Source organism: Urocitellus parryii, chromosome 7, assembly GCF_045843805.1.
Source record: "Urocitellus parryii isolate mUroPar1 chromosome 7, mUroPar1.hap1, whole genome shotgun sequence".
In the NCBI taxonomy this organism is placed as follows: Eukaryota; Metazoa; Chordata; class Mammalia; order Rodentia; family Sciuridae; genus Urocitellus; species Urocitellus parryii.
Window position 1 is genome coordinate 121,417,554 of NC_135537.1, and position 19,506 is coordinate 121,437,059.

A 19,506-nucleotide genomic window follows, 5' to 3' on the forward strand; every position below is an offset into this window, starting at 1 on the left:
TAGGTTAAGTATCCCCAGACCTAGCAAGTTCTTAATTACATCTGCCTTCCCTCATCTATAACCGAGTCTTTTCTTCTTCCTCAAATTTTGAAAAAATACGGGTAAGAGGGCACTCCTCTACAATTTATTTGACCCTGAATCCTACAATTAATAGGACTTTTATAAATTCATTGCCTTGGAAATTATAAATTCATTACCACATTGGCCTATTTTGTCTATGTGTTTTGTTATTATTTTTAGTAGCGTGTATTATTTTTTTCTCACTGTAAAAATAATACATTGTCATTATAGAAAAATTGGAAATACACAAAAGATGAAGAAGAATCAAGTTAAATGCCATCTTATTTAATTTGATTTCTATTTTTTGCTTATTGAAATATTTTTGGATCCTGAATCTATGAATTTGTTATTTATATCCTTCCCAAATTTCTTTAACCAAGTCAGTGAACATGTAGAAAACTATAGGACCAAGCCTCTAGGTTGACATCTATCAAAATATTACCAAAAAGCAACAAACTATTGCATATAACAAACCCTCAAAAACCAGCAGGGTGGTGCATGCCTGTAATTCTAGCAGCTCCAGAAGCTGAGGCAGGAGGCTCACAAGTTCAAAGGCAGCCTCAGCAAAACCAAGGCACTAAGCAACTCAATGAGACCCTATCTCTAAGTAAAATACAAAATATTACTGGGGATGTGGCTCAGTAATGGCTCAGTACCCCACCCCCCACCCACACACACCCCAGGGGGGGAAAAAAAAAACAGCTAAGATTTTTCCCATGAGCTTCACAGAAATTTCTGCTGATTAGGAAACTATATTATAGATTATTTTTCATAAAAAATCTCAAAAAAAGTTTACTTAGCCTACTTCCATTAGGATATTTCTAATTCCCCATTCTGAACAATATTCTACATGTCTTTTCTAGTTTTTTTTTCATTCTAGTTATGTCTTTTCTAGAACAGATCTCCCCAGTGTGATACTACTGGGTCAAATAATTTCATTTAAAAAAAAAATACTTCCAGTTGTCTTCCTAAAATCCTATACCATTTTATATTTTCATCACCCAATATAAGAAAATTCATTTCCCCATATCTTCATTAACTCTATGAATTAGCAGTCTTTTTAATTTAAAAAAATTAAATTGTTTTAGATGTTGATGAACCTTTATTTTATTTATATATTTATATGTGGCTCTGAGAATTGAACCCAGTGCCTCACACATGCTAGGCAAGCACTCTACCACGGAGCCCCAATCCCAGCCCAGTCTTTTTAGTTTTTAATGAGTGAAAATTTTGTTTCACCATTCTTATTTTCTGGTGAGACTGAAAATTTCTTTATAGGTTTCAGACTGTATTTCCTCTTTGATGCATCACTGGTTTATTCTTACAACCATTTTTACTTGTGTTCTCTCTTCCTTATTGCTTATAGGCATATATTATAAATATTCATCATTTGTACTCTCTCATTCTCTCTATATATACGTACATATAGTTTTTAAATTTTGTCATATAGAAACTTCATTGTATAGTAAGATTTCTCAGCCCTGTCTTTTATGCTTTATGAATTTTATGCTGTAGATAACTTTGTCTCCCTGAGATTATGAAACTATTCTTCTACATTTCCTTCTACTAATGTTACAATTTTAGTTTTAAATGTATCCATCTAGAATTTACCTCTAGAGAACAAGCACAGGAATAATCTCCATGGGAAAAGAAACCCAAGGTGATGCCCTGGTCACCAGCCCTCCATTTGGGCACAGTCTCCACATCACAGTACAGAGAGCTGGCAATGAATAGAACACAGTAGCTGAGAAGGCAGCAATCAGAGAAGGCACCTTGAACAGTTCATTCTATGGGATGGGATGGGATGGCAGAAGGGAGGATGCTATATGGAGAGGGGGGCACAGAAGCCTTTGCACAGGTCACTAAAGTCCTTGGTAGAAGGCCACACTGTCCATGTATAAAGCAGGTCACTTGAGGTTGACCAGATGGCCTGGCCTGAAGCTGAAACATATTAAAATTCTATGGTACACACACCTGCCTGAGACAAGGGATGAGTGCTAAATACAAGTACAGGGAAGGAATAGGCTGCCTTTTTGCAATTTCACATGAACCTTCTGATTAGTGTATATGCTCTGTATTCTGTCCCACCAAATCTTCAAAGTGAATCTGGGCCTTCCTGGTCTCTTACACATGCTGAACCTTAGTGAGGAATGATCATCTGTTATCCTCTGGGATCTATAAATTGTTACATTAAAAGACAAACAAAAGCATTATTTCACAGCTGTGACAATAAAGACCTTCCAAGAAAAGCCCCAGAGCTATCCTGGGAGGAAGGATATTTAAGACACCCTCAGCCTGAGAGAGCTAATTTTTGCAGGAATTAACATACTACATTTTCTAATCCATTTCCTGCCTTTTTCCCAGAAGCTTTACTTTGCTGCTTTTTAATTGTTTTTAAACTTTGCTACTTAGTGCCTACAGAGTCATTCCATTCTTAGAAATGCAATGGAGGAAACCAGAGATCCTCAGAGAAGATGGAATGGTAGGAATAAAGTCACACAGCCACCAAATCCAACTGTGTATCCTCAGTAGAGTTGAGCACAAGAGTCATTTCAGTGTGTGCTCTGTGGCTTCTCTTTCCTATGATTAATTTTTTTTTTTTTTTACTAAATATTGGGTTTCCAGGCAACAGAAGACAAATGAGATTAATCTTCTGGAAGCAAAATGCTCTAGGTTGTTAGGGTTTACTTTGCTTCTGTTCCATGCATTAAGAGTACTGCCTCTCTGGGTAAAGTGGTGCATGCCTGTAATCTCAGCGCTTGGGAGGCTGAGGCAGGAGGATCGAAAGTTCAAAGCCAAAGCCAACCTTAGCAAAAACGAAGCACTAAGCAACTCAGTGAGACCCTGTCTTTAAATAAAATACAAAATAGAGCTAGGGATGTGGCTCAGAGGTTGAGTGCCCCTGAGTTCAATCCTCAGTACCAAAAAAAAAAAAGTACAGCCTTTGCATTTCTGCATTCATCCTTCTGGAACTGTGATGACACCCAACCCACTCAAAAGGCAGTCTGGAATATTTGCTAAAGTTAGAGGTTGAACTTCTCACGTATGATTCAGTATATTCATTCTCAACCGACTTTGTAGCACCAAAAGGGACAAAATTCTGTAATTTACAACATTTTCTTCTAAGTGCTCCTAGAAATGTAACTGTCAAATACACTTGTAATGTTACCTCTTTTACATCTGAGACTTCAGTCAAAAAGACCAGACCAGCCTAGGTGCAATGGTAACTCAGGAGGCTGAGACAGGAGGATTGCAAAGTTAGAGGCCAGCTGATCAACTTAATGAGACCCTGTCTCTAAATAAATAAATAAATAAATAAATAAATAAAAAGGGCTAGAGATATAGCTCAGTGGCAAAGCATCTCTGGGTTCAACCTATACCCCTACCATATTTGCATACAAAGTGTACGGCACAGCCCCCATGAAGCCAGGGTCTTCAGGGACAACTCTTCTCTCTCCTGTTCATCCACTCCCATTCTTAGCCTGCTTGACCTTCCCTCTGTTCTGCTGGTAGGAGTCCTGCATACCACACAGCTTGCAGGGGTCTCTAGAAGGTCCACAAAGGAACCATAATGTAAGCAGTGTGGCTCTTTCAGAGTGAAGTGAGGGGAGAGTGATAAAGCATACATCAACTCATCTATTTTCTGTAATTCATCTTACATCTATGTTTAAAAAAAAAGAGAGAGAGAGAGAAAAGAAAATAACCAAATTGTGTCACACCACGTCAGCTAACTCCTCATTCACAAAGATATACCTGTGGCTCACAGAAATATGCCTCCATGTCTGGTAATGAAATCACTTTTGTAATAATGGCAACAAAAGCAACCGCCTGAGAAGTGCGTAGTGCTTGTAGGTTGACAGCCATCCTCTCCTGAGATAAGAATGTGTACACACAATTTGAGTTGTTCAGTGAGCCGTGTCAAGTACGGAATTGTTGACACTCTTGGCACTCAAATGCAATTAGAGACCATTTCAAGTGACGTTCAGGGAACAAGAATTGAGGTTGTTCCACTCTGTAATAAAAAGGGTAGGGTTTTTACTTGATATGGTGTAATGTTCTTGGAATGAGTCTAATAATACAAATCAATCATAGCTGATTATCCTCCATCTCTGCCAGTGTCAGAACAGTAAAAAGTCTTAAACATGGAGAATAGCTTACACATAAGAGAAACATTTCCTGACCCGGATGTGGGATTAGATTACCTAAATTTGGAATTCCCATAATAATTCCCTATTTTAAAAGGTGGAATACTTCTTCGCTTTTCTAATATGATTTCTGTGCACTCTTATTAATTTTTTAAAATTTTTTTAGTTGTAGATGAATACAATATCTTTATTTATTTTTAGGTGGTGCTGAGGATTGAACCCAGCACCTCATACATGCAAGGCAAGTGCTCTACCACTAAGCTACAGCCCCAGCCCATTATTTATTGTCGAAGTATGTCTTACATTAAAATGTTTGTCTTTTCTCCTTTTTTCTTTTTTTCTTTTTCTTTTTTTTCTTTTTGGTGATCCTGGGCATGGAACCCAGAGCTTTACACCTGATAGGCAAATGCTTTACCACTGAGCTACACCCCCAGCCCTGGGTTTGATCCTAGAACAATAAATAAATAAGTAGATAAAATGTGTCTCAATCTTCCAGAGAGACCTGCAGGCTGTAATCTGTTCTGAAATATCCTGTGAATCTGAGCTGTCCTGAGGTGACAGGTGATTTTGTTTCATTTTTCAATCATGGATTTGATGTCATGAGATTTTAGTCTGAACCTTTTATTCATTTATAGTGATAGATCAATGATTATTCTTAACTGCGATTCTGTTTACTAATATACCAGACACTTTCTCAATTTTGTGAGATGGATGGCTTCATCATATCTTTGGATCCGTTTGACCTCTCAAAATGCTTCTGAAGATTCTGCTGATGAAAGGAAATGGGGGGCTGGGGATATATAGCTCAGTTGGTAGAGTGCTTGCCTCGCATGCACAAGGCCCTGGGTTCAATCCCCAGCACCACTGAAAAAAAAGAAAAAGAAAAAAGAAAGGAAATGGTATTTCATATTGTTATCTTTTGAAAGAAAAAATTATAACAATTAGTTATAAATCTAAATGGTTTTTATTCTCAGTTCATTGATCAGAACAGCTTTCATGCTATAAAACAAGAGTGAGAGCTCCTGCTGACAAAACGGTGGGTTTTTGTAAGGTGGAAACAGGAAAACAGTATAAACAAAAAACACATATTAACATCATGTTGCTTGTGAAGAGGAAAGCCGAGGGCAACTTCCTTCTTCTGACTTGAGTAGACTAGAATCTCTATTTTCAGGGAAAATGTCTGTGTCTTGGAATGTTTCCTTGAGGTTTCAGTTTGATGATGGATTATTTAGCATTAAACCCATTTTGGTTTATCTGATCCACTGGGGCCTAGTATAAGGGCTGGGTCCAAATCAATGGCCCCTGTAACAATATGATAATTGACACAAGACACATGTCTATTAAATGTTCTCATGTTTTAGGAAGGGAAAGATTTAGCAGCTGGGCACAGTGGCACATACCTGCATTCCCAGCAGCTCAAGAGGCTGAGGCAGGAGGATCAGAAGTTCAAAGCCAGCCTCAGCAACTCAGTGAGACCCTCTCTAAATAAAATATGCAAAAAGGCTCAGGATGTGGCTCGGTTGTTAAGTGCCCCTGGGTTCAATTCCCAGTAACCCCCCCCCAAAAAAAAAGAAAAAGATTTAGCAAATTTTTAAAGTTTTAAATATAAAATAAATTGGAGGAGGAAGGGAGAATCTGGCCCATTTGGGACATATAAGTTCCTCAGTGTGGTAACATTCACTAGTGCTAGAAGAGTGATGCTGTTTACCCTAGAGCCTGTTCCTTGTGATCAATAGCCTGGTGTCAGAAAATGTGGTTCTAGTTTACTAACTTACAAGAGTAATGGAGTCAAAGTTCCATCCTTGACTCCCTCTAGAATCTGCTTTCTCTCGCCTCAGCATTTCTGTTTATTCTTGTCCTAGATGTGAATCCAGGAATTGTGGGGTCTGCTTCCAGCACTGCAGATGGTGTTGAATTCTATGCTCAGTTCATCCTGCCTCAACACCCACCCACCCCCAACCTCTTCCTCCCTGGGTAACAGTGTCCCTCAGAAAACAATACATGTGCTTTATAGTCACATGGAACTGGCCTTTGTAGTCACATGGAACTGAACCTTGACTCTGGCACTAATATTTCTTTTTGCTGCAGCTTTCTTGTCCATAAAATGGGCATAACCCAACTAACCATGTATGGCAGTTCTGAAAATTAAATGACAAAGTACACAGTGACAGGCACATTGTAGGCATTTGACAAGTATCACTACTCTTACCACCCCCAGCATTTTTGGAGCTTGAAACTTAAAGGACCTTCATCTTGACCACTGAGCATTCAACTTCCGGTTTAAAATGTGGCCTTCTGTTGGAAATGAAATGATCTAGGTCTGTGTTGCCTTGCAGAAGGAACGCTTGCAGGCCCTCTGCGGTGCTTGCTTCTATTTACAAAGAAACTATAGGAGCCATCATAAATAAGAGGCATAATAAGCATGTGGCCTCTGGAAATACATCCTGGCTTTCCCTCCTCCAAGTCACAGCCATATGAGAGGTTAGTTGGAGATGGGGTCTCAGGCAACCTGTGTGTGGCAAAGAAAGAAAGGAAAGGAATTTGATTTTTGGTAAAAGCCATTCCCCAAGGTTGACCTTGTCCTTCCCCCTTAAGTTCCCCTTTCCAGAGTGATGTGTAGTTTGAATGCTTGAATCTAAGCAGGTGAAATAGGTCATTTCCCCCAACCCCTTGGCCCATTTTTTCCCCCTCTGTTCTTTAAACATATAAACCTCTTCTGAAAGTACAAAGCCAAAGCATTTATTTATTTATTTATTTATTTAGTCTGTAAGTATCCGGGTCTTGCCAGGTAACTACTGAACCAAAAGAGGTTTTAGAGCCAAATAATTCCAGTGATCAGCTTCTCAGAGGGCCATTACAGTCAAACTGAAAATGGATACAGGGCCCCTTGCAACAGTGGCATTCTCAGACTTTTATGTAACACTGATGCTTAGCAACTATTACAAGTTAATTGTGCTTCAGTCATGAAAATCCGAATAGAGAGGCATTATCACTGTGGTGTGTTGCTTTCAACCAAATGTCCTTCCCTGGGTGAATGAAATTGCAAAGTAGACTCAAGATAGCCTGTGTGTTGGGATAAAGGTCTAGGGTCCACCAGAATCATCTTGGACTTTGGCTAAAGGCAAGAGGAGGTTTGATAGAAAGGCAGAGGTGTGGGTTCTTGGTGTCTGTGCCCTTCAGGAAAGGCTCATGTGTGACATGTCACATCACCTCTTCTGTCTCAATTTCGTTACTCACCAATGAGGTATTTGACCAACCTTGTGGCTAAGGGCGAGGCTAGCTCAAACTAATACTGGAAAAATCTAGATAAAAACCCAAATGGGGGTCGGGGTTATGGCTCAGTGGTAGAGTGCTTGTCCAGCATGCATAAGGCACTGGGTTTGATCCCCGGCACCACATAAAAATATAAACCCATAAAATAAAGGTATTAAAAAAAAACACAAATGAGATCGTAGATCATTTGCTTCCAAGGAAACTTCACAGGAAACATTCTGCTGTATTTTATTATTTATTTCCACCTATGTATATTCTCTAAAACTTCTCTACACACTTTGAGAAGAATTCCATGAAAGTCTTCCTTCCCTATTCCAACTTAACTTCATGCCATTTTCTACTTCTCTCTTCCTGTCCTTTTAAACTGCCAGTTGCCTCTGATAGAAACACTCTAAAAAAAGAAAAAAACACCAGGGCAGTCAGAGAGTTGACTGGTTGTAGTTACATTTGGCTGTTTGGGCAGAGGGAAGGAGGGGCTGTCAACATCCACTCCATTAGAAGGAGCCAGCGACCATCAGCCCTCTTCAAAATCTTTGCCAGCTTTCTTGACTCCCCTTTTTCCCAGGACTGGGTGCTCAAGCCCCAGCCACTGTGAAGAGATTGCAAGGAGTCCTGCACTGGCCCAATTCCTTTTATCACCTTCAGGCTGCTCAGAACACAGACATAAAACCCAAGCCTCAAGTGGGCCCCACTTCTGCAACCCCTGGCAGACCTCCCTTGTGAGCTATTTCAATACATTTGAACTGAACCACGTAAACATGAAAGCATTCACAGGCCTGAGAACCTGACATTGCATCTGGGATAAGCTTTGTGAAACCAGGGAAGGAAACCCTTTAAGAATAAGCAAGGAAGGTCTGAAGATCTGCAAGGCAGAGGTACCCTGGAGCTGCAAGCCTAGGCCACCTGCCTAGGAGGCTTTTTAACGTTAGATTTTAGCTTCTTCATAATTGTGAACCAGACAGCCACCAGGAGCCCTGCCTGTGCTGAAGGTGGAGTCCCATTTTCCCCATGTGACCCCACTGATGGTGTGCTCCCAGAGGGACAGTGGAGCCTGAAGGTTTCTCTCCCCACTGAGGAGGTCTCCAGGTGAGGAAGCAGGACAAGCTGCCAGACCAGTCACTCAGGGCTTTACGACCTTTTTGTTCATCTTGAACTGCTTGTTGCCGATTATGTTACACATGATGTTGATGATGATTCTCTCTTGGCCAAATACATCTGGGAAGTACTGAGATATACAAAGCAACTCAGTGGGAAGACTCCTGCAGGAGACAACCAGAATTTCCTGTTGTTTTCAGTATTTACACCTTCTTTTCCTACTATCCTGGAAAAGAATTGGGACCATACCAAGCCTTTCCAGGTGCCAAAATCAAATGTCCTCCCAGCAGTTTGGGGTAGTTCGTTCCTATGTTGCCTTTCCAAAAACCCAAAGTTAGAGTCCTAACCGAACAGTCTCCCTTGTATTGACATTGCTCAGTTTAGGGGTTTAATACTGCTTTTTTCCCTGCTGCAGAACATTGACATCACCAACTTCAGCAGCAGCTGGAGTGATGGCCTGGCCTTCTGTGCTCTGCTCCACACCTACTTGCCTGCCCACATCCCGTACCATGAGCTGAACAGTCAAGAAAAAGTAAGTCACTGCTCAGTCATCCCGTTCTCTTCTAGAACTACAGGGGGTATTCCTAGTTATGTTGATATATCTCATTGGGGATTGTTTATAGAGTTGAAAGAGATGCTAGGATATTGATACCAGGGACAGATAACTACTGAATGCATGATTACTCTATGAAGTCCAATCCTTAGTAGATACTTCTCAGCTTCCCTTCTCAATACTTACCCCTGAAGTATTGAAGGCCAGTTTACTGTGACTACTGAGAAATTCTTATCACACACCGTCCAGAGAAAACCCAATGGAATTTCACCTTCATTGTTCAAACCAGCATTTTTCAAAGTCTATTCCAAGGCTAGTGGTTTAAGCTCCATAGAAGAACATCATATTTCAATGCATAATTGTCACAGATATTTATGCCTTTTTTTCTGCGAAAAAAGAGTATAACCACTATATGAAGCTAAAAACATTGTGCCAGTATTACTTAAAAATCATTTATTATTAAACTACCTTTGACACAAGATTAGGATGCATGAGATACTTGTCCATGCAGGGATGACAATTATGCAGTGAAATACTGCATCTGCCTGTCATACGCAAGGTTTGATCCCCAATGCTGCAAAAACAAAAAGCAAAACAAAGTTTATTCCAAAGAACCAGCAAGTGCAAAAAAGGAAATGGTATGTTATGACACATTTTTGGAGATTTTCATATGACTTTGTTTAACTCAACATATATCAGACCCACAGAACCTTTTGTTTTGTTTTAGTTCTGCTATAATCGCCCATAACAAGGATTAGCAGACTTATCTGTTAGGAACCAAATAGCTTTATGAGTCATTTGGTATGTTAGTCAATTTTTTGTCACTGCAACAAAATACCTGAGAAAAACAACTTAAAGAAGGAAGGATTTATTTTGGCTCACAGTGTCAGAGGTTTCAGTTCATAGTCTGCTGGCTCCATTGCTCTGGGCCTGAGGTGAGGTGGGACATCACAATAAAAAGTCACAGTGTAGAAAAGTCGCTTAGCTTAGAGAGTGGGGAGGCCAGAGACCAATATGCCCCTCTAGAGCATTCCCCCAGTAATATACTACCTCCTCCCACTAGGCTCCTAAAGTCTCCACCCCCTCCCAGTAATGCCCTCAGCGATGAACCCATCACAGATTGATCCACTGATGAGAGCAGAGCCCACTTCTCACCTTTGAACTTTGTTCCATTGAGTACCAAGCCTTCAACACTTGAGCCTCTGGGGGACATTTCACATTCAAACCATAATGGTCTTTGTCATAACTATGCAACCTTATCATTAAGCTGAAGTGGCCCTTGACAGTATGTAACTGTGTGGCCGTGGCTGTTGAATTCAGTGCAGAGGCAATAGCTTGTCAACCTCTGACTACAAAATCATATTCCACAGAGTGTGCTTTAGAAAACACCATGCCTGGATCCTGCACTCTTTCACTCAGAAAGTATCTCTTGCCAAGCTTGGTGCACAGTCATAAAGACAACAGTGACCAACACAGGCTTGTTCTGTGCCCTCGTAAGATAAACAGATGATAAACACAACTTTTACAAGTTGTGAAACAGCCAAGAGAGAAACACAGTACTGTAAGAGCGGTCAGTGGGGATCTCATCTGAGCAACATCCCACTCCTGGCAATCCTATTAGATCAGGAAGACTGAGACAGTCTTCTGAGGAGATGGTACTCAAGCTGATTTCTGAAGAACAGATGTGAACGAGAGCCATACAAAGCTCTAGGGGAGCCCTTCCGGCTCATGGAACAATTAAGAAGGGAATGCTGGGGTGCTGTCAAGGATATGGAAGGAAGCATTGACTGGATTCCAGGGAGTTGGAAGAGTGGCTTCTGGAGATGCCAGGGATCAGGCAGAGGAGGCCAAATCCCATAGAGCTTCTGCAGGTGACTGGTGAGAAGTTTATTCTTTACTCTGTGTATAGTGGGAAGCCATTGAAGGATTCTAAACAGTGGAGAGGCATGATTGGTGTTTATAAAAGAGCTCTCTGACTTTTATGTGAAAGATTGCATTGGAAGGAGAACAAGAATGAAGAAGGAGCTATTGCAGGAGTCATCCAGAGAATTCGTTTTCCTTGACTTCACCCACTAACTGAGACTGTAGTAGTAGTGCAGATAGAAAGATGTAGAAGCGCTCAAAATATGTCTTAGATACAGAATCACCTACAGGTTGGTTGTAGGAAAGAGAAGAGGAAGGAGTCAAAGATAACTCCTGGATATCCAGTTTGACAAAACCATTTTTCAGGGTGGGAAATGCATAGAGAGGTTTTAACCCACATCAGGAGTCAAATGGACATACGATGCATAGCCAAGTTGACATGTAAAATTAACCATCATAGAGCATATTAAAATTTTAGAGCACTTTTATGTGGGTGCTTTGTCTATAATCTATAAAGCAGAATGGACAGAATTATTTAACATTTTGAAGGAAAAAAGGTTTTGTTTCTAATCCTGTTAAAGTCTGAGATGTCAGAAATATGTAGGTACTAGTGTCAGAAAAGGAACTGGAGAGCAAGTCTGGAGTTCAGATGGGAAGTCAGAGCTGGAAATAGCCATCTGGGGTCATCAGTGAAGATAAGTGCTGTGTAGTGGAATAATATCTGCCCTGTCCAATATGGCAGCCATCAACCACATGGGCTGTAGAGCACATGAACTATTACTAGTATGACTAGTTAATTTCAATTTAAATAGCCACATGTCACAAGTGGCTACTGTATTGGACAGGGTACATATGATATTTAAAGCTATGGGCCTAGAGATCATCCAGTCACTATGACTTAAGGGAAATTGTCTTGGTTTTTTATTGCTGTAATACAATACCTGAGGCAGAGTACTTTATAAAGAAAAGAGGTTTATCTGGGCACAGTGGCTCACACCTGTAATCCCAGCCACTGGGAGGCTGAGACAGGAGGATCATGAGTTCAAAACAAGTCTCAGCAACAGCAAGGCGCTAAGCAACTCAGTAAGACCTTGTCTCTAATAAAATTCAAATAGGGGTGGGGATGTGGCTCAGTGGTTGAGTGCCCCTGGGTTCAATCCCCAGTACAAAAAAAAAAGAGGTTTAATTCACGGTTTAGGAGACTGAAAGGCCAAGACTGGGTGTCCCATCTGTTCAGCCTCTGAGAAAGACCTTGGGGCAGATGGCATCACATGGTGGGAGCATGTGCAGAAGAGATCAGTGGGTGAGACAAGAAGCCAGCGATGCTGGGCTGCTCTTTTTATTGCAACTTGCCCTTGTAGGAACCAGTCATGCTCCATGAGCACGACTGACACGTGCAGTGGTTTAATCGTCTCTTATTACCCCCTGTGTCTTAAAGGTTCCACCACCTAACACCACACTGGGCCAACTGTCCTGCACATGAACACTAGAGGACACATTCAAGCCACATCAAACGGATGACCACAGCAGAAGTGTAGAAAGATGAGGACTCCGGTGTTTGTGCTATAGAAAGAGGGAGATGACCCAGCAGAGGGAAGGGGAGGGAGCAGCCAGACAGTAGGAGTGGAGTTGGGGCCAGAAGGTTCACAGAGGCCAAGGCATCTGGCATAGCCTCACAAGCATCTGACCATGCATCTGACCATGATCTGGGTGTCCATCCCCTGCACCCTCTTAATTTTTTAGCCCTTGCCTTTCCACTGATCACAGAAACAGTCAAGGAAATAGAGGGCATAGGACAAAGGAAAGTGATTAAGGCCTTCCTAAAACTGTAGGGAGTGTGAGCTTGAGCACTTGCATACCTCCAACAAGCCTGTGTCTTTGGAAAGTGACATTGGTCTGCAGTCAGCAGACTTGACTTCTATGTCTTTGAATCGAATTCAGGTCTGGTTGGAAACAATGGGCCTGCGAATATTCGCTTTCACACTTCAAGTCATGAGCATTGCTTCCTGGTGTCCGAAACCTCTTGGTTTCATTCTGGATCCCTGATATTCCCCCACTGGGACATGACCTCTGTGCCCAGTGGCCTCTCGCAGCCTGGAGACATGCAGCAGGGCAGGCAGACATTGATGTCCTTCCTTCTGTTGCTCTGACAAGCCAGAGGCCCCTATTTTCTACATCAAAAACCCATGGTCTTTCATGAGTCTTTTACAGGGTTGTACTCCTTTTCCCAGATCTATCTGCTGACCTCAGGGAACAGGTGAAAGACCATGGGTCTTTGATGTGGTTCAGGAGTCAGCTCCAGAGACCTGCCGCATTTTAAGATCTGTTTGGGTTCACATCCTCTCTGTCAACTGGAGTTGGGTTTGTGTCCCACCACCTAGTTACCACCTGCCCACCGTTCCCTGAAGGAACATCTGGCTTCCTATTTTCTAACCCCCCCCCCCCATCCTGGCTGCCCTCCAAGTACAGTGACTGCAGCAGCCACTTCTCCGGGCTACTTGAGGTGTGACGAGAGTGCCCTGGGGCTGAGAGGCCAGATTCCTTATGGTTATGGAAAAGCATTTTCAGGATGTGTTAACTGAGCACATGTGTGAAGCCCAGTGTGGAGGGAATCTTACCAGAGGAGAGATGGTATAAACAGGAGAGTTTTCCCAAAATGGGTTTTTCAGGGATGGGGCCTTCCAGGAAACTGAGGTTCCCCTTCACAGTCCCCCCAGTCAAATCAGAAAGATTTCAGACATGTTACTCAGAAATTCTAACAGGCATAAGATTATTAGAAGGAGTAGGAAAGGGGGAAGGGGACACTCTAAAAAGAGAAAAGTAGGTCATTTTGGGAGGGGGACAGCATGTCTCTATTGCACCCCAGTTTAATGGGGGTCCCAGGAAAGTTTCCAGAGAGTCTCACTCAGGTTCACCTCTTGACTTTTGATTGACAGCCGACTTTCAAGTCCCCCAACCCCATGACAACTGTAGGGGGACTTTGGCCGGTGCTGACCAGTTCTAACTGAACCTGTTCTTATAGATTTTATGGTTGGGGGAATTAACTTTATCTTCCTGAGTCCTGGGATCTGGTCTGTGTAAGGGTCACAGAAGGTCCCCCCCTGTTCTGGGTAATTTATGTTCTTCTTATCAGCGTTATTTTGGGCCTGCATTTCTCTGGCAGATAATAGGCAGCTTGCTGAGGAATGTAACATGTCCTGTGGACTGAAGCCAGGCAGGGCTGCAGGTAAATTGCTTTTTAGAAGTGAAAGCACAGTGTGCCCAGTTTATAGAATTATTCCTTCAGCTTCATGTTCCCACCACTCATGTCAGACTGTCCCCTATCAAAGGCATATTTGAAGTAGGTTTCTATGGAAACAAGTTGACTTGAATGAAACAGAGACCTCAGATATCCTTAGGATGACTGAACATCATCCAGACTCTAGCCTGCAGTCTTGTTCTGGCAAGCCTCAGTGTTGGGGTTTTGGTTTTTTAGAGGGTCTTTTAGAGTACATAGACATCAAAAAGGGCACTAAGAGAAGGCTGGGGTAGGGCTCAGTGGTAGAGCACTTGCCTATCACTCGTGAGGCACTGGGTTCGATCCTCAGCACCACTTGCAAAAATAAATAAATAAAGTTATTATGTCCATCTACAACTAAAAATATTTTTTAAAGGGGCATAAAAAGAGGCCTTATAATATCTGTGAAAGTCTATTAAGATTGTGATCTATAGATTATATGATATAGGAACTGGAGGTGTAGCTCAGTGGTAGAGAACTGAGAACCTGGGTTCGATCCCCAGGACCACATAAAAGTAAATGAGTAAATAATCTTTTTTAAAATGAAACTTTATGATATAGCTATTGATTAGCCCAGAAGTTTCTGAAATCATGAGCTGCTCCCATATGGATGAAAGCAATTAAAGCAAGTAAGCTTGACACCGGTTTTAAATAGGGAATTTCTGATAAAACTAACAAGGATGTCTTCTGTGACATTAAAAGGATATGCAGTCACAGGGCATGAGTTATAGTCAGGTGATTGAGTGGAGTATGCTTATTTTAAGATCTGAAATGAAATATGAATGTGAGAGGAGAATTTCTAGAATTGGCATCATTTCTCCCTTCAGTTTCAGGAGAGGTATTCCAACAGCTCAACTCCCGCTAGCCAGGCTGGTGACAGTTATACTCTAGGTTGAGGATTTAGACTGTCTTGGAACTGGAAGGTCTCAGGCCTGCCTACACCTTCTTCCCCAGGGCAAACACTGCAGGACAGCCTCACACTGTCCCCAACTGAAGCTCACATCTTATAGACAAATGAGTTCCCACTCCCAGCTTCTTTAGAGGGCTTACCTTTAGCTGGGAACAGTAATCCCAGTGTCATGGGAGGCTGAGATGGCAGGATCACAAGTTCAAAGCCAGCCTCAGCCTTGGCAAGGCATTAAGCAACTCAGTGAGACCGTATCTCAAAATATGAAATAGGGCTGGAGCTGGGATTGTGGCTCAGTAGTAGAGTGCTTGCCTAGCATGCATTATTATTCTAACCCAAAGAACTTTACAATAAGGAAAAGGCTTCATTAGACCAACATAGGAGAGTGCTTTGGGCTGCATTGAATATGGAAACCAGCATGCATGAGTCACTGGGTTCGATCCCCAGGACCACATAAAAAACAAAGATATTGTGTCTACCTATAAGTAAAATAAATAAATAAGAGAAATAGGGCTGGGGATGTGACTTCAGTGGTTGAGCACCCCTGAGTTCAATCCCTGGTACCCCCAAAAAATAAAAAAATAAACTCTTTGCTCCTGTCAGAGGCTGCTACACAGTGCCTGTGACAACGTTCCAGTGAAAGAGTATTAGGATAGTGACGCCTGGTCACTCAAGTCAGAGCATTTGAGAAAATTTTGCAGTATGGACTATTCTGTCATATCTGCAAAGAAACACAATTGGTTTTATGTAAATCACACTAGAGGGCCTTGAGAGTTCCCTATAAAATCTTTACTTAGAAATGCCTTCACCTAGCTGGGCACCATGGTGCATGCCTGTAATCCTAGTGGCTCAGGAGGATCATGAGTTCAAAGGCAGCCTTAGCAACTTATCAAGGCACTAAGCAACTCAGTGAGACCCTGTTGTTAAATAAAATACAAAAAAAGGGCTGGAGATGTGGCTCGGTGGTTAAGTGCCCTTCAGTTCAATCCCCAGTACCAAAAATAAATAATAAAAAAACTTAAAAAAAGAAAAATAGAAATGCCTTCATTTTTAGATCTTACTAGTAATCCGAGAATACAGATAAAAAATAAAATATCTTATTTAAGCCTGACACATTTGGCAGAGCCTTTTGGAAGTCCTAATATTCTGTCCAGGTAAGGGTACCAAAAATGGGCACTACTGCTAGAAAGGAAATTGGTATAACATTTTAGAAAGCAATTTGACAGTACATCTCAAAAGCCATAAAAATGTTTGTATCTTGACTTCCAGGAGTGATGATAACCTAAAAACAGGCTCACAGAGCGCCTTATTATTCTAACCCGAAGAAGTTTACAATAAGGAAAAGGCCTCATTAGCACCAACATAGGAGAGTGCTTTGGGCCGCATTGAATACGGAAACCAATGCACAGTGCCCCAACTTAGCAGAATAGAAGAGTATTATGGAAGCAAGTGTGAGATTTCCAGTCCAACTGATTAATACCTCTTAATTTCAAGGAAAAAAGTTGGAATCTTAGGCCAGAACACAGCTTCTCAAAGCCTCAACCACCAACTGGAAGAAAATAGAGCCACATCTTTCTGGGTCTTCTCTCTCACTGGTTTCTCAGAGTTGGTTTTAGTGTCAGGGCAAACCCTTTAGTCTCAGGCAGAGTGAAAGCTATGGGGGAAATGGAATAGAGTATAAAATTCTGTATAAAATCTTTTTTCCCCCAGTGCTAGGGATAGAACTCAAGGGTTCTTTACTACTGAGCTATATCCTCAGCCCTTTTTATTTTATCTTGAGTCAGGGACTTGTTATGATGCTCAGGCTGGCTTTTAACTCCTAGACTGAGCCATCTTTCTACGTTAGCCTCCCAAGTACATGGGACTGTGGGTGTGTACTACCAAATGTGGCTATGTATAATACCTAAGTATATAAAATTGTTAATTTCTACCAAGGAACATAAAACAACCAGGCATAGTCACACATGCCTGTAATCCTCGCCAATGGAAGGCTGAAGTAGGAGGATTATAAATTTGAGGCCAGCCTCAGCAACTTAATGAGACCAAGTCTCTAAAATAAAAAGGACTGAAGACATAGCTTAGTGTTAGAATGCTTGCCTACCACATGTGAACTCTTAGGTTCAATCCCCAACACTGCAAGAAACAAAAGAACATGAATAGGTAGTGGAACATTTTTCTCTCAATAATATTTAATACACCAATTTTAAATTTTAATAAATCCTAATGGCTTTAAAATGAATTATGACCAAATTAGAAACATGACCAAATGATTCTTAAGTTCATCTCTCCAAAGAAACATTAAAGAATAGCCAGAAAGAGTTTCAGGAGCTAAAAACTAGGACTGATTATGGAGCAGCACTAATACTTTTCTAAAGAAAAATTATTTTCACTGTAGAATTTTCTGTCCAAACTGTTAACCAAGTGTGATGGTAGACGAGACTTTGTTTTGACCTAGCTACCCCACTCCTTGGTCTATACCCAAAGGACTTAAAATCAACATACTATAGTAACACAGTCATATCAATGTTCATAGCAGCTCAATTCACAGTAACCAAATTGTGGAAGCAACCTAGATGCCATAGGTGAATAGATAAAGAAACTGTGGCATATATACACAATGGAATATTACTCTGCATTAAAAGAGAATAAAATCATGGCATTTGCAGGTAAATGGATGGAGTTGGAGAATATCATGGTAAGCGAAGTAAGCCAATCCCAAAAAATAAACAAAGGCCAAATGTTCTGATAAGTGGATGCTGATCCATGGTTGGAGGAGGCGTGTGTGGAGGAATTTTGATTGGGCAAAGGGTGGGGATGAGGAGGATGCATGGGGGCAGGAAAGATGGTGGAATGAGATGGACATCATTGCCCTAAGTACCTGTATGACTACACATATTGTGCAATGCTACACTGTGTATAACCAGAGAAATGAAAAATTGTGTGTAATTGTGTACAATGAATCAAAATGCATTCTGCTGTCATATATACCTAATTAAAATAAATAAAAAGAATATAGATATTGTCACATGTGATTACATCCAGAAAATGTTTTTCCCCCACATTCTTACCTTAGAAGAAAACCTAAGAATGAACTCTAGTAAGACTGGGGTATAATCCAAAAATTCGTACGAGGTTCTAGAGGGCTCTGAGCTAAAGGATTTTGTTGAATGGTATGTTTAACAGCTTGAGTGTATGAAAAAAGAGAAAATGAGAAGCTATGCAGAGAAGTTACGGTCCATGAGGCAGTACCTCCATGTTAGAATGGAAAATTTGGGCCACAGGAGAATATTGTAAACTTTAAGCTTTCATTAAAATGAGTAAGAAGCTAGATGATAAAAGAGACATGAAGTTCTTCTCCCACTAAGAAAAGTCTAAGATAAGCAGAAACTGTAGGGAAAAAAACACTTTTGGAGAAAGATCCAAATCTGGAGCAGACTTAAAATTCGGTATGATTTGATCAGTGGGTAGAGTAATAAAGAGGAAAATCCTCTTGAAACAAATGTGTTGTTGTTGTTCTAGGGATTGAATCTAGGGGCACTTTACCACTGATTTACATTTTTTTTTAAATTTTTAATTTTGAAACAGATTCTCCCTAAGTTGCTGAGGGTCTCCCTAAGTTACCAGAGCTGTGCTTGAACTTGAGATCCTCCTGCCAGAGCCTTCTGAGTTAATGGGATTACAGGCATGTGCCACTGCACCCAATTTGAAATCATTTATTGAGTGGCAGAGGATCATGACTTTGGAACTATGGATCTTTGATAGATGACAATAATGTTATTTTCAATGTAATTATAATATGTTAATCCTCAAACTGAGACCATTGTATTCATATTTAATTATTATTTGTCTTAAAATCATAAATAATCTATAGGGGAGTGTCAACTGATGTTCTCTTCTAGCAAAAACTACTTTTTTTTAAAAGATGATGATTTTATCCTCTTTGTCTTTGTAACCTAGAAGAAGAATCTCTTATTGGCATTTGAAGCAGCTGAAAGTGTAGGAATCAAACCCAGCTTGGTAAGTATCCTATTTTGTATCCTTTTTATATTTTATTCAATATATGAGAAAGAATTTTATGCCATCTACTTGATAGTTTCTTATAGAACACCAAAATCTATTTGCAGATCTGTTACTCATGATCCCTGTACAAATTTATCCAGTTTGTCTGATCACAAATGATTTAGTGTTTTTTCAATTAAGATTTCACTGGATAAATTTCAGTTCTGGAAATACAGTAGGCTAAATTATCATTAAAGCCCACAAATCATCTAGAAATCCCAATAAAATATCATTTTTTAAAATGTCGATACATGGTTGAGGTTAGCATAGCGCT

The 19,506-nt window shown here is 40.8% G+C and overlaps 1 protein-coding gene across 5 annotated transcripts in view; it reads left to right on the forward strand.

Annotated features, from left to right (window-relative positions):
* Positions 1–19,506, forward strand: part of Specc1 (sperm antigen with calponin homology and coiled-coil domains 1) — a 205,203-nt gene that overhangs the window by 175,548 nt on the left and 10,149 nt on the right. For 3 of the 5 annotated variants that reach the window (XM_077800659.1, XM_026411353.2, XM_026411354.2), the window contains 2 exons: positions 8,989–9,105; positions 19,131–19,190. In XM_077800659.1, coding sequence (XP_077656785.1) covers positions 8,989–9,105; positions 19,131–19,190 — 177 coding nt within the window. The remainder of the gene's footprint in view (positions 1–8,988; positions 9,106–19,130; positions 19,191–19,506) is intronic. The other 2 variants (XM_077800657.1, XM_077800658.1) reach the window with 2 other exon arrangements.